General features: G+C 47.4%; 1 protein-coding gene across 2 annotated transcripts in view; it reads left to right on the top strand.

Moving 5' to 3' along the window:
• The window catches only part of EPC2 (enhancer of polycomb homolog 2), a 110023-nt gene that overhangs the window by 44574 nt on the left and 52113 nt on the right, over positions 1-13336 (top strand). For both annotated transcript variants that reach the window (XM_038751580.1, XM_038751581.1), the window contains exon 3: positions 9962-10107. In XM_038751580.1, the coding sequence (XP_038607508.1) occupies positions 9962-10107 (146 nt within the window). The remainder of the gene's footprint in view (positions 1-9961; positions 10108-13336) is intronic.

A 13336-nucleotide genomic window follows, 5' to 3' on the forward strand; every position in this document is an offset into this window, starting at 1 on the left:
TACCACGGATTGATTGATTGCACGTCTTTGGCTAGAACTCAATGGAAGGACTATTCTTCTGACAGCGGGCGTCAAGCTGGGTGAGATCACGATGCAGTGTCGGAAGAGGTGGTTCTGCGAATGTGGGAGGCATCGGTCAACGCATAAGGGCTATTTTTGTTTCCTCATCGTGTCCCCTGGTTGAGGGTTTTATTCCTCCTCCACCCCCTCACCCTGGGTAGAGACGGTATTCCAAGAGTAGGCTCTTGCAGTGTGTCCAGAAACGTGAAGTGAAGTGACTTGGCCAAGGTCACACAGCTTCTTGTGGTAGTAATAGCATTCATTAAGCATTTTAGTGGCAGAATGCGCAGGTGGGCATTAGACACGGGCCCCATCCCTCGTGGGGGTTTATGAGAACCTCAGGGCAGATGATATTGAAAGTCGTTTTGGAGTTTTGGTTTATTTTTCTTGGAAAATCCCAACTGCCTCCTTTGGCATGTGTGTCATGGGGAAAAAAAAAAGCACGATTCAAGAGTCGCGAAAGCCATATTGATCGTCCCCCAGCGTCTTTCTGTTTTTCTAGTGGTTGCGGATCGATAGTTTGGGTTGTTGTAATATCAGCGCAGGTATTGAAGGTAAACTAGCCGCTGTGTAATTGCTGATTAGACATTCGTGTTTATGGAGGGGAAAACCTGGCACAGAGCGCTTGGGAGAGCTCCAACAGGAGCAAAATACCTTCTGTGCCCATCAAAAGCTTACAGTCTAACTCACTATGTTGTTTTCAAAGTGCTCGTTAAAGTACCAAGCTTCGCGTTGAGTGCTGAAGTAATTCTGGGATAATCGAGGAGACAGACAGGAAATAGAGCAGGAAGAACAAGGGCAAAATAGTGTAAATAAATTGGAATATATCAGAATAAGTTGTAATATATAATTGAGTGTACAGTTGAATCTTTATACACTCATACCTACGTACATTTTTACACATAATAATAATTATGGTACTTGTTAAATGTTCAGGCACTGTTATAAGCACTGAGTTCATTCATTCATTCAGTCAACACACTGTGTGCAGAGCACTGTACTAAGCGCTTGGGAAGTACAAGTTGGCAACATATAGAGACGGACCCTACCCAACGGGCTCACAGTCTAGAAGGGGGAGACAGACAAAACAAAACATGTGGACAGGTGTCAAGTCATCAGAGTAAATAGAAGTAAAGCTAGCTGCACATCATTAACAAAATAAATAGAATAGTAAATATGTACAAGTAAAATAGAGTAATAAATCTGTACAAACATATATACAGGTGCTGTGGGGAGGGGAAGGAGGTAGGGCCGGGTGGACGGGTAGGAGGAGAGGAAAACCCTCTTAAAGGGCTATTTCTGCTGCGGCAGAAGACACCGTGCTGTATTCCTCAAACCCAAAAAAGACTCCACTTTGGGGCTATACCACTCGGGTGAAGTTCAACATTCACTTCTGGGCCTGTTAAATCGATTACTTGTTCCTCGTCTGCAGTATCAGAGGGATTTGTTTTTTCTCAAAAGCCCCGATAATAATAATAATAATAATAATAATAGCATTTAATAAGCATTTACTATGTGCCAAGCACTGTGCTAAGCACTGGGAAGGCCTCCTGGAGGAGGTGAGCTCTCAGTAGTTAATCAGGTTGGACACAGTATCCATCCCATGTGGGGCTCACCGTCTAACTAGGAGGGAGTAGGATTTAATCCTCATTTTTCAGATGGGGTAACTGAGCCACAGAGAAGTTAAGGGACTCGCCCGAGGTCCCGCAGCAGACCCACGGCAAAGCCGGGATTAGAACCCAGGACCTCCGACCTGGGTTGGGCATTAATTTGGAAAGACTTCCTGGAGGAGGTGGGATTTTCAAAGGACTTTTAAGACGGGACGATCTGGTGGGTTTAGGGGGTTGAGGGGCGTAGGGAGGGGCAGTCTGCGGCCTGGGGAACAGAGTAAGTAGGGAGGCGAGGCAAGCGAGGCACAGGTGGAAGCCAATCTGTAAAAAAGCTCTCCAGGGGTGGACCTTGAAACCAAAAGTGAGGCGCTTTTGTAGGATCCAGAGGGAGGTGAGGCTGCCACTGGAGGTTTTAAGGAGTGGAGAGAGAGTTCTGGGTCTCAAGAAGGTGATCAGGGTCATCTCACCCCTTTGCAACGATGGGCACAATGCATACTTTTTCCCCAATGTCAGGGACTTCTTCCAGGCCCCCGAGAGTCTTCTAAAAAAATGGCTGGTGGTTCCTCAGTCACGATAGACAGTCATCGGCTTTAAAAATGCTGTACGTTTCCACAGCTAACCAAAAGCTACCGTAGAAAACCCTAAGATGGAATTTACTCCTACCCTCCTCATCAAAGCCTATGATCTGGGGCCCGTGAAAAAGTCACTAGCTTCTTGGGTTTTTGTCTCCTCCTTTTTACTCGCCCCCCTGTTTTGTCCCTGCCTTTTGTCCCCATTAATCTTGACTTCCTGTCCCCCTGGTATATCTTCGCCCTAAATTTAATTCTCCCTTAACTCTGTTATCTCTCTGGCTGTCTCATTCACCCACTGGCTTTCTCCTCCTTCCCTGTACGTATGTGCTGCGCCGTCCACTTGAACGGGCATAACCTCTCTCACAAATGACACTCACTCTGGCCTTCCAACCCAGTTCTTTTTCCACACAGAGCTTCAAAGTTGCGTCCTTCACACCCACCTTCGTCCTGTCTTGGCCTCACACTTGCACCGACAACCAGTCGGTGCTATTTATCATGCTTAGTAGTAGTAAGTGTACTTACTAAGTGTATTACTAAGTACTAGTGTACTTAGTAGTAGTGTGCTCTGCACACAGTAAGCGCTCAATAAATACGATTGATGATAGTAGTAACAGTAATAATAATTGTGGTAGTTGTTAAACACACTTTGCATCAAGGACTGTACTAAGCATTGGGGTAGATATAAGGTCATCAGGTCTCCCACATGGGGCTCCCAGTCTAAGTAGGCGAGAGAACAGGTGTTGAATCCCCATTTTGAGGAAACTAAGGCACTGAGAAGGGAGACTGAAACTCCAAACTGAGCCCCCTCCTTCCTCTCCCCATCTCCCCCGCCTTAACTCTTTCCCCTCCCCACAGCACCTGTATATATGTATATATGTTTGTATGGATTTACTACTCTATTTATTATTTTATTTGTACATATTTATTCTATTTATTTTATTTTGTTAATATGTTTTGTTGTCTGTCTCCCCCTTCGAGACTGTGAGCCCGCTGTTGGGTAGGGACCGTCTCTAGATGTTGCCAACTTGTACTTCCCAAGCGCTTAGTACAGTGCTCTGCACACAGTAAGCGCTCAATAAATACGACTGAATGAATGAATGAATACCTCCCCCTCTAGGCTTTAAGCTCATTCATTCATTCATTCATTCAATCGTATTTATTGAGCGCTTACTGTATGCAGAGCACCGTATTAAGCGCTTGCAGGGAATGTGCCTGTTATATTGTCCTCTCCCCAGCGCTTAGTACAGTGCTCTGCACACACAGTAAGCACTCAGGAAATACAATTGACTGACTGAGAAGCACTAAGGACTTTTAGACTGTGAGCCCACTGTTGGGTAGGGACTGTCTCTAGATGTTGCCAACTTGTACTTCCCAAGCGCTTAGTACAGTGCTCTGCACACAGTAAGCGCTCAATAAATACGATTGATTGATTGATCGATAAGGAGCTCCCCCCAGTCCTGGGCTGAAATGATGTCTGGGGGGCCCAGGGTGTGCGTGTGTGTGTGTGTGTGTGTGTAAGCTTTGGCCACCTGTTAGAGGAAAAAGCAAGCGATTCCCTTGATGGCTCCGTTGTGTTGTTGGGAGCAAAACAAGGAAGTTTTGGCTTGTCCAGGAAACACACTGAAGCGTGAGCTTAACACATAACGGATGATGGGGAAGCGCCTAATGCACAAGAGATGATGGAGAGCAAATACCGAATCAAGGCACTTGAGAGTGGACGATTCTCCAAGGACCATTAAATTTAAATTGCATGTAGTCCATAAAATGATTTGAAGTGGTTAAGGAGGAAACATTATTACCGGGTTTTACTAGCCGAGTTCCCCGGACAGGAATGCAAACTGAAAACAGGGAAGTGGTTTTTGTGGTAGGGATGGATGAAGCCTGGCTTCAGCTCACCTGGCCTTTCATCGGGTGGTTATGGACGTGAACGAAGGTGGGATTTCTTAAGAGGAAAGGTGCGGGGGGCCGGAGTTTCGGGGAGTTTTCAGGAACAGAGACAGTGGGCGAAGAGGAAGTCGGGAGACATGGAGTCTAGTCTTTTGAGTCTCTGACTTAAAATAGAAGTCGCGGACAGATGGTTGCGTTTTTGCGGTCAGTCATATTTATTGAGAGCTTACTGCATGCAGAGCACTGAACTGAGTGCTAGGGAGAGGCCAATATGCTTATATGTTGCCAACTTGTACTTCCCAAGCGCTTAGTACAGTGCTCTGCACACAGTAAGCGCTCAGTAAATACGATTGAATGAGTGAATGACAGTAAACAGATGCATTCCCTGCCCACAACGAGTTTACAATTTAGATTCTACGCCTTAGATTCGTGTTCATTTATCTGAAAACTCCTCCGTTACACCTTAAAGCTCTTTTGAAGAAAGCTGTGGGCGAATGCTCCCGAATTCTTTATCCAGTAGTAGTCTTCCCCGGAAAATGTTCTTAGAAAGGCCAATTTCAACTTCCCCCTAAGACTGTGCTTCAGCTTTCTCGGGCAGTTGATTTCCTTTTACCGGAATTCACAGCGTTAAAAATGGAGGGGTCCACAACCTCCGTTGGTGAGGAGGAAAGTTCTTTCCCAGAGCAATTGTATTTTATCAGCGGTGGCAGAAAATACTTTCTTCTGTTGGTTTATTTCAAGCGGAGAAATCACACTTTTTACGTGGGGTCTTGGAAGCTCTAGTGGGGCTTCAGTTGGGATAATTGGCAGTGCTGTGGGCAATAAGGGGACCCGTGGAATTGATAAAGCTCGCTAGCTCTCTCTGCCTCCAAGAAAACCAATCCACATAGAGAAGCAGCGTGGCTCAGTGGAAAGAGCCCAGGCTTGGGAGTCAGAGGCCATGGGTTCGAATCCCGGCTCTGCCATATGTCTGCTGTGTGACCCGGGGCAAGTCACAACTTCTCTGTGCCTGTTACCTCACCTGTAAAATGGGGATGAAGACTGTGAGCCCCACGTGGGACAACCTGATTACCTTGTATCACCCCCCAGCGCTTAGAACAGTGCTTTGCACATAGTAAGCGCTTAACAAATGCCATTATTATTATTATTATTCTCATTATTCTTATTCTTCTTATTATTATTATCCACATGGTTGGCTGTTCTTTCATGAAACAGCTCTACAAGGTGGAGATGCCCCAGCCTCTTTCAGTTCTCGTCCAAACTAAAGCTCAACTGTGCTCCTTTAAATCCACTTGAAGACAGTAGCAGAGAGCAGCATAATCTAGCCTAGTTGAGCCCGGGCCTGCGAGTCAGAAGGTCATGAGTTCTAATCCCGGCTCAGCCACTTGTTTGCCGCGTGACCTTGGACAAGTCACCTCACTTCTCTGTGCCTCAGTTACCTCATCTCTAAAATGGAGATTAAGACTGTAAGCCCCACATGGGACAGGGACCGTGTCCTACTCGATTTGCTCACATCCACTCTGGCGCTTAGTACAGTGCCTGGCACAAAGTAAGCACTTATACCATCATCGTTCTTATTACCGTTATCATTACCTAGCCAAATCAGTTGTTCATCCAGATCAGTATTGTGTCCTGGCCAATGGCACCAAGCAGCAGCTTGGCTCAGTGGAAAGAGCACGCGCTTTGGAGTCAGGGGACATGGGTTCAAATCCCAGCTCTGCCAATTGTCAGCTGTGTGACTTTGGGCAAGTCACTTCACTTCTCTGGGCCTCAGTTCCCTCATCTGTAAAATGGGGATGAAGACTGTGAGCCCCCCGTGGGACAACCTGATCACCTTGTAACCTCCCCAGCGCTTAAAACAGTGCTTTGCACATAGTAAGTGCTTAATAAATGCCGTTATTATTATTATACTTGGAGGCATGGGGGAATGGAATGGCATTTCTTTAAGAAAAAAAGAAAAAACAATTATCATGGGAGTGAGGGGTGACTTCTAAGGAAATGGGGGGTGCACAGTCCAGTGGAGGTGATATCACTTCTTTGGGTGGTGGGGGGGACATCAAGGGAGGAGGCAGTGTGGCCTAGTGGATAGAGCCCAAGCCTGGGCGGCAGAGGACCTTCATTCTCCTCCCGGCTCCGCCACTTGTCAGCTGTGGGGCCCTGGGCAAGTAGCTTAACTTCTCTGTCCTCAGCCCAGATCGTAGCACCTCAAATGCGAGTGTCGTGCGGAAGACGGCTAGCTGGGCTTCCTTTTGGTCAGCCAGTCCGGAATAGGAGGAGAAGGAGGAGGGCAGAGCCACCCACTAGGTCCTTTGGACTCTTCAGTTTCAAGAGGGAAATCATGGCAAGTGGGAGTGTTTTCCTATTTACTGGGTGTAGCGGCGCTTGGAAACACGTCCGCCAAGAAGACACCCAGGTGAATTTTGCGGCTGCAGACATTAACAGACATTAAAACTTGAAGCGAAGCGGAATGGACTGCAGCATAAGGCTAGTCAGAAGGCCTCTGAGGCCAAATTGAACGTCAACAGGAATGTCAGTGTGGTGGGAATTTTAAGTAGTGATTCAGGCCCGGTCTCTAGTGATGACTTTTCCCATTCTACACCTAAGGAATCAGACGTGAAGAGGGTAGATTGTTTTTTTCCCTACCCTGGGGAAATGCACACAGTGAGAGCTCTAGATGGGTTCCTGGAAATACCACCACTGTTGATCCAAGTGGGACCAACCTTTTTTTGTCCCTGTTGATTCTCTACCTGCTTTATCTTTTGATGATGATGATGACGACGGTATTTGTTAAGCCCTTACTATGTGCCAAGCACTGTTCTTCTGGACCCCCTTTCCTTCTCTGCACCCCTCTTCCAACCAGATTACTAATTGCTCTTTTCTTTTTCCTTGTGGTTTGAATGTTTCTAATCAGGAAGAGAAACAGCGTGGAAAGAGCCTGGGCTTTGGAGTCAGAGGTCATAGGTTCAAACCTCGGCTCTGCCAATTGTCAGCTGTGTGACTAAGTCACTTCACTTCTCTGGGCCTCAGTACCTCATCTGTAAAATGGGGATTACGACTGTGAGCCCCCCGGGGGGACAACCTGATCAGCTTGTAACCTCCCCAGCGCTTAGAACAGTGCTTGGCACATAGTAAGCGCTTAATAAATGCTGTCATTATTATTGTTATTATTATTATTATTATTATTATTATTTTTATTAGCATCGGGGCTTTTGAGAAAAAACAAATCCCTCTAATACTACAGACGAGGAACAAGTAATCGATTTAACAGGCCCAGAAGTGAATGTTGAACTTCACCCGAGTGGTATAGCCCCAAAGTGGAGTCTTTTTTGGGTTTGAGGAATACAGCAAGGTGTCTTCTGCCGCAGCAGAAATAGCCCTTTAAGGGTCATAACCAGGCAAGGGGGCATGACCCGTGGCTGCCGGACTCTGAGTTTTTTAAAATGCCGGGGCTCAAAGGGCAAGTCCAAGAGGGAGTCCTAGAGAAGGGAAGGGCATAGTAAAGGGCTCAAACACTTAGTACAGTGCTCTGCAATGGGATAAGTGCTCAATAAGTATGATTGCTTGATTTGAGGGATGGGTGCCGAAGCAGCACGACCTGAGAAGTGGATGGAGCCTGGGCCTGGGAGTTGGGAGGACCGGGGTTCATTCATTCATTCATTCATTCAATCGTATTTATTGAGCGCTTACTGTGTGCAGAGCACTGTACAAAGCGCTTGGGAAGTACAAGTTGACAACATATAGAGACAATCCCTACCCGGCAGTGGGCTCACAGTCTAGAAGCGGGAGACGGACAACAAAACAAAACATGTGGACAGGTGTCAAGTCATCAGAATAAATAGAATTAAAGCTAGATGCGCATCATTAACAAAATAAATAGAATAGTAAATATGTACAAGTAAAATAAATATCTGTACAAACATATATACAGGTGCTGTGGGGAGGGGAAGGAGGTAGGGTGGGGGGGTGGGGAGGGGGAGAGGAACGAGGGGGCTCAGTCTGGGAAGTCCTCCTGGAGGAGGTGAGCTCTCAGTAGGGCTTTGAAGGGAGGAAGAGAGCTAGCTTGGCGGATGTGCGGAGGGAGGGCATTCCAGGCCTGGGGGAGGACGTGAGCCGGGGGTTGACGGCGGGATGGGCGAGAACGAGGCCCAGTGAGGAGGTGAGAGGCGGCAGAGGAGCGGAGGGTGTGGGCTGGGCTGGAGAAGGAGAGAAGGGAGGTGAGGTAGGAGGGGGCGAGATGATGGACAGCCTTGAAGCCCAGGGTGAGGAGTTTCTGCCTGATGTGCAGATTGATTGGTAGCCACTGGAGATTTTTGAGGAGGGGAGTAACATGCCCAGAGCGTTTCTGCACAAAGATAATCTGGGCAGCAGCGTGAAGTATAGACTGACGTGGGGAGAGACACGAGGATGGGAGATCAGAGAGGATCTCTGCCACTGGTCTGCTGTGTGACCTTTGGCAAGCCTCAGTTGCCTCATCTATAAAATGGGGATTAAGACCGTGAGCCCCAGGTGGGATATGGATTGTGTCCAACCTGATTAGATTGAATCTGCCTCTGTGCTTAGAACAGTGCCTGGTACAGAGTTAAGCGCTTAATAAATAGCATTAAAAAACAACAACCAACAAGCACGAAGAACACCGCTCCCGCATTCCGCGCATCTGGGCCACTTTCTAAAGCGCAGAATTCACCCCTGGCCTCCGACCCAGCCCTTGCCACAGCCGAAGAGGCCAGTTCTCCCTACCTTCCACCCTCCGGCTTCTTCAAAATGGAATTTTGTTCATGGAATTTTGTTCTCCCAGCCTCTCTCGGCAGGGCTGTTCCTCCAGGAGCCCCAGAAGGATCCAGGTTATTTTTCCTAAGCGGTATCAGATAATGTCTTGAACCATTTTGCAGATTCCAACTAAATCTCATCGACAGGTCGCCAGGGTACAAGACTGGTCTCTGCTGTGTTCGCAGAAAGGGAAAGAGAAGTTGCCGCGAGCGGGGGAGAGACTCCAAATGGAGGACCACCAGAGTAGTGGGCTGAGGGAGGCGGGAGAGCCCCGAGTAGGGAGGATCCCGTCACACCGAAAGTGACTCCCCTCTAGACGGGAAGCTCCTTGTGGGCAGGGAACAGGTCTACCAACTCTGTTATATTGGAATCTCCCAACCGCTTAGTACAGTGTACTCTCCATACAGTAAGCGCTCTATAAATACGACCGATCGACTGATCTCCGGGAGGTCGAGAAGCAAGGACTTGACACCTTCTGGCGTGCGACGGATGGCTTCAAAGTCACTGGGAAGCAGAGAGTGTCTTGGGGAATTTTATCGAGTTTCCGGGAGCGTTGGGCTTGAAACCACTGGGAATGATCTTTGCAGAGTAAAATAAAGGACAGTTTGCGGGGAAAGAAGCTCAGTTCATTTTTACTCCTCTGAAAGAAACAGCCGTTCAAAATGCCGCTGGTTTCTTCCCACGTAAGTTCAACGGTAGTTTTTTCGCAGGGGAACGGGGGAGTTTAAGCAACTTCTGCTAAACGGCCTAAAGCGACGGAAGAGTGCTTCAGGGTGCACCGTGGATTGTTCTGTTTGGATTTATTAAGCAAATCAAATGAAATCGATTTCGGCTTCAGGTGCGGACGCTAATTTTTAATTTAGTTAAGTGTTAAAAATGGAAAAGGGTGGTGCTCTTGAGTTCCTTTTAATTTTGCTAAACGCCGCCGTGTCCTTAAGAACCTAGGGTGTGACCTTAATTGAAACATTTGGATGTCTGCGAATACAGTCCACATTCTGTGATCTTCAGATCAGGACACCAATGGAAACTGTGGAAAAATGATGCATGTTTTCTCTGTTCTTTCAGCATTTAATCTGGACAATGAGCACCCAGATTATGATATGGACTCTGAAGATGAGACATTATTAAATAGACTCAACAGGAAGATGGAAATCAAGCCGCTACAGTTTGAAATTATGATTGATAGGCTCGAAAAGGCCAGTTCTAATCAGGTACCGTCAAACCGAAACCCCTCTCTCAGTCCTGCCGTTCACCTCCTTGGCGTTTTGTTTGGTTTCCTCTCCGTTCCGCCCTCCAAATGCTGTGTTTGCGTAGCCCTGGGATTTCTTTCCGTGGCCTCTTGTTGGCCGTGACATTTGCAACTTCCTCCGAGCTGGGGACAGCGGAGGCCATTCTGAGAAAATTGGGCCACCGCCAACCAGACTGACCCTTTTTTTAGTCGTTGGCAATCTCCTCCTCCCCCCTGCTTCAGGGAACCGCCCCATTCTCACTCACAGCCACCACTCCAGATGTCCCTGCGGCTTTCTCATTTATCTCCGTGGTCTTGTCTCCCTAGTCTGTAAGTTCCTTGTGGGCAAGCAGCCTAGCCTAGTGGATAGAGCTCGGGCCCAAAAGTCAGGAGGACCCGGGTTCTAATTCCGCCTCCGCCGCTCGTCTGCTTTGTGACCTTGGGCGAGCAGCGTGGCTCAGGGGAAAGAGCCCGGGCTTTGGGGTCAGAGTTCATGGGGTCAAATCGCGGCTCTGCCAGTTGGCAGCTGTGTGACTTTGGGCAAATCACTTCTCTTAGAACAGTGTCCAGCGCTTAGAACAGTGCTTTGCACAGAGTAAGCCCTTAACAAATGCTACTATTATTATTATTATTATTATTATTCTCTGTGCCTCAGCTGCCTCCTCTGAAAATGGGGATTAAGACTGTGAGCCCCCCGTGGGACAACCTGATCACCTTGTAACCTCCCCAGTGCTTCGAACAGTGCTTTGCACAGAGTAAGCCCTCAACAAATGCTATTATTATTATTATTATTATTATTATTATTATTATTATTATTATTCTCTGTGCCTCAGCTACCTCCTCTGAAAATGGGGATTAAGACTGTGAGCCCCCCGTGGGACAACCTGATCACCTTGTAACCTCCCCAGCGCTTCGAACAGTGCTTTGCACATAGTAAGCGCTTAATAAATGCTACCATTATTATTATTATTATCTGGGCCTCAGTTGCCTCATCTGTAAAAATGAGGAGTAAGAATGTGAGCCCCATATAGGGCAGGGGCTGTGTCCAACCCGATTAACCCGTATCTACCCCAGCACTTAGGACAGTGCATGGCACATAGTAAGCGCTTGACAAGTCCCGTAATTATTATTATTATTACCAACTATTGTACCGAATTCGGTCTGTCATTGGTACTTAGCGAACGCTTACTGTGCACCAGGGCACTGGACTAAGTGCTTCTCCAGTAGTTGGTAGACACATTTCCTGCCCACAAGGAGCTTACGGTCTAAAGGGAGAGAAAGATATTAAGATAAATTGCAGAGAAGCAGTATGGCTCAGTGGAAAGAGCACGGGCTTTGGAGTCAAAGGTCATGGGTTCAAATCCCAGCTCTGCCAATTGTCAGCTGTGTGACCTTGGACAAGTCATTTAACTTCTCTGCACCTCAGTTACCTTGGAGTCAAAGGTCATGGGTTCAAATGCCAGCTCTGCCAATTGTCAGCTGTGTGACCTTGGGCAAGTCATTTAACTTCTCTGTGCCTCAGTTACCTCATCTGTAAAATGGGGATTAAAACTGTGAGCCTCCTGTGGGACAACCTGATCACCTTGTAATCTCCCCAGCCCTTAGAGCAGTGCTTTGCACATAGTAAGTGCTTAATAAGTGCCATTATTATTATTATTATTATATATCCATATTTGCTGTGGGCCTGAGGGTGAGGTGAATAACAAGTGCTTAAAGGGTTCAGATTCAGGTGCCTAGGTGATTTAGAACAGAGAAGAGAGTAGGGGAAATGAGAACAGAGTCGGGCGTGTGCTTTCCAAAATGTTTAGGGCAGTAGTGTGCACACAGGACCTGGTCAGTAAGTACCACTCGTCGACCGATGTAGTGGAGAGAACATTTTTAATCGTGTTTTGAAGTGTGAAACCACATTTTCCCCTCTTTCCCTCACTTCTGTCGCTCCCCCTCCCCAACTTTCTCTTTCTCCCGAGTTGTCTTGCTGCTCTGCTTCCTCTCTCCGTGCCGGCCACCCCATCCTCCCCTCCATCCCCTGTTCTCATTCCCCCGATTCCCTTCCCCTTTGAAGCCCTATACGGGGCAGGCACGAACTCGGTTTGGTAGGGCTCCGGCCGGGAGCGGGAACAGGATTCCCAACTCCACTCAGCTTCCTAGAGTTAGAGAAATGGGTGAAACCATAGCATCCAGAGCGCTCCCGGAACTGAGAAGCGGCGTGGCCTAGAGGACAGACCCAAGCAAGATGCTCCTTGGCCACTCTATTTATTACTTGTACATATTTACTATTTATTTTGTTACTGATGTGCGTATAGCTTTAATTCATTCATTCATTTAATCGTATTGAGCGCTTACTGTGTGCAGAGCACTGTACTAAGCGCTTGGGAAGTGCAAGTTGGCAACATACAGAGACGGTTCCTACCCAACTTCTATTTGTTCTGACGATTTTGACACCTGTCTCCATGTTTTGTTGTCTGTCTCCCCCTTCTAGACTGGGAGCCCGTTGTTGGGGAGCGACCGTCTCTGTGTGTTGCCGACTTGTACTTCCCAAGCGCTTAGCACAGTGCTCTGCACACAGTGAGCGCTCAATAAATACGATTGAATGAATTTTCATCGGGATTTTCCAACACCGTTAGAGAAGCAGGGAATGATTGGACAAGGACCAGCTAAACTAGAAGAAAAGGTGGAGAGGAAAGAATACAGATAGGGTGAATACAATTACTTAGAGTAGCGAGCCCTGGGTGGGACAGGGACTGTGTCCAACCCGATTATTGCGCTTAGTACAGTGCCGGACACATAGTAAATGCTTAACAGGTACCATTAAAAAAAATCGGAACACAATCGATTGTATTTATTGAGCACTTACTGTGCGCAGAACACTGTACTCTGCGCTTGGGAGATTACGATGTAACAGAATAATCCCTCCTGGATCCGCCCCAGCCAGGGAGCGTAGGAGGCTAATGGGGCGAATCAGTCTTCAGTTGGACCCTGTAGCATTCCTCTCAAGCGCTTAGTACAGTGCTGTGCACATAGTAAGCGCTCAATAAATATGATTGAATGAAATAGAAGTTATTTTCCTCCAGTTTTTTCCCTGGATTACATTGTTCTCTTTATATCCCAGGCTTTTAGAGCCTTTTTTTAAGAGCCTATCTCACATTTCTAGACTGTGAGCCCGCTGTTGGGTAGGGGCCGTCTCTATATGTTGCTGACTTGTACTTCCCAAA

Source organism: Tachyglossus aculeatus, chromosome 9 (assembly GCF_015852505.1).
Source record: "Tachyglossus aculeatus isolate mTacAcu1 chromosome 9, mTacAcu1.pri, whole genome shotgun sequence".
NCBI lineage: Eukaryota > Metazoa > Chordata > Mammalia > Monotremata > Tachyglossidae > Tachyglossus > Tachyglossus aculeatus.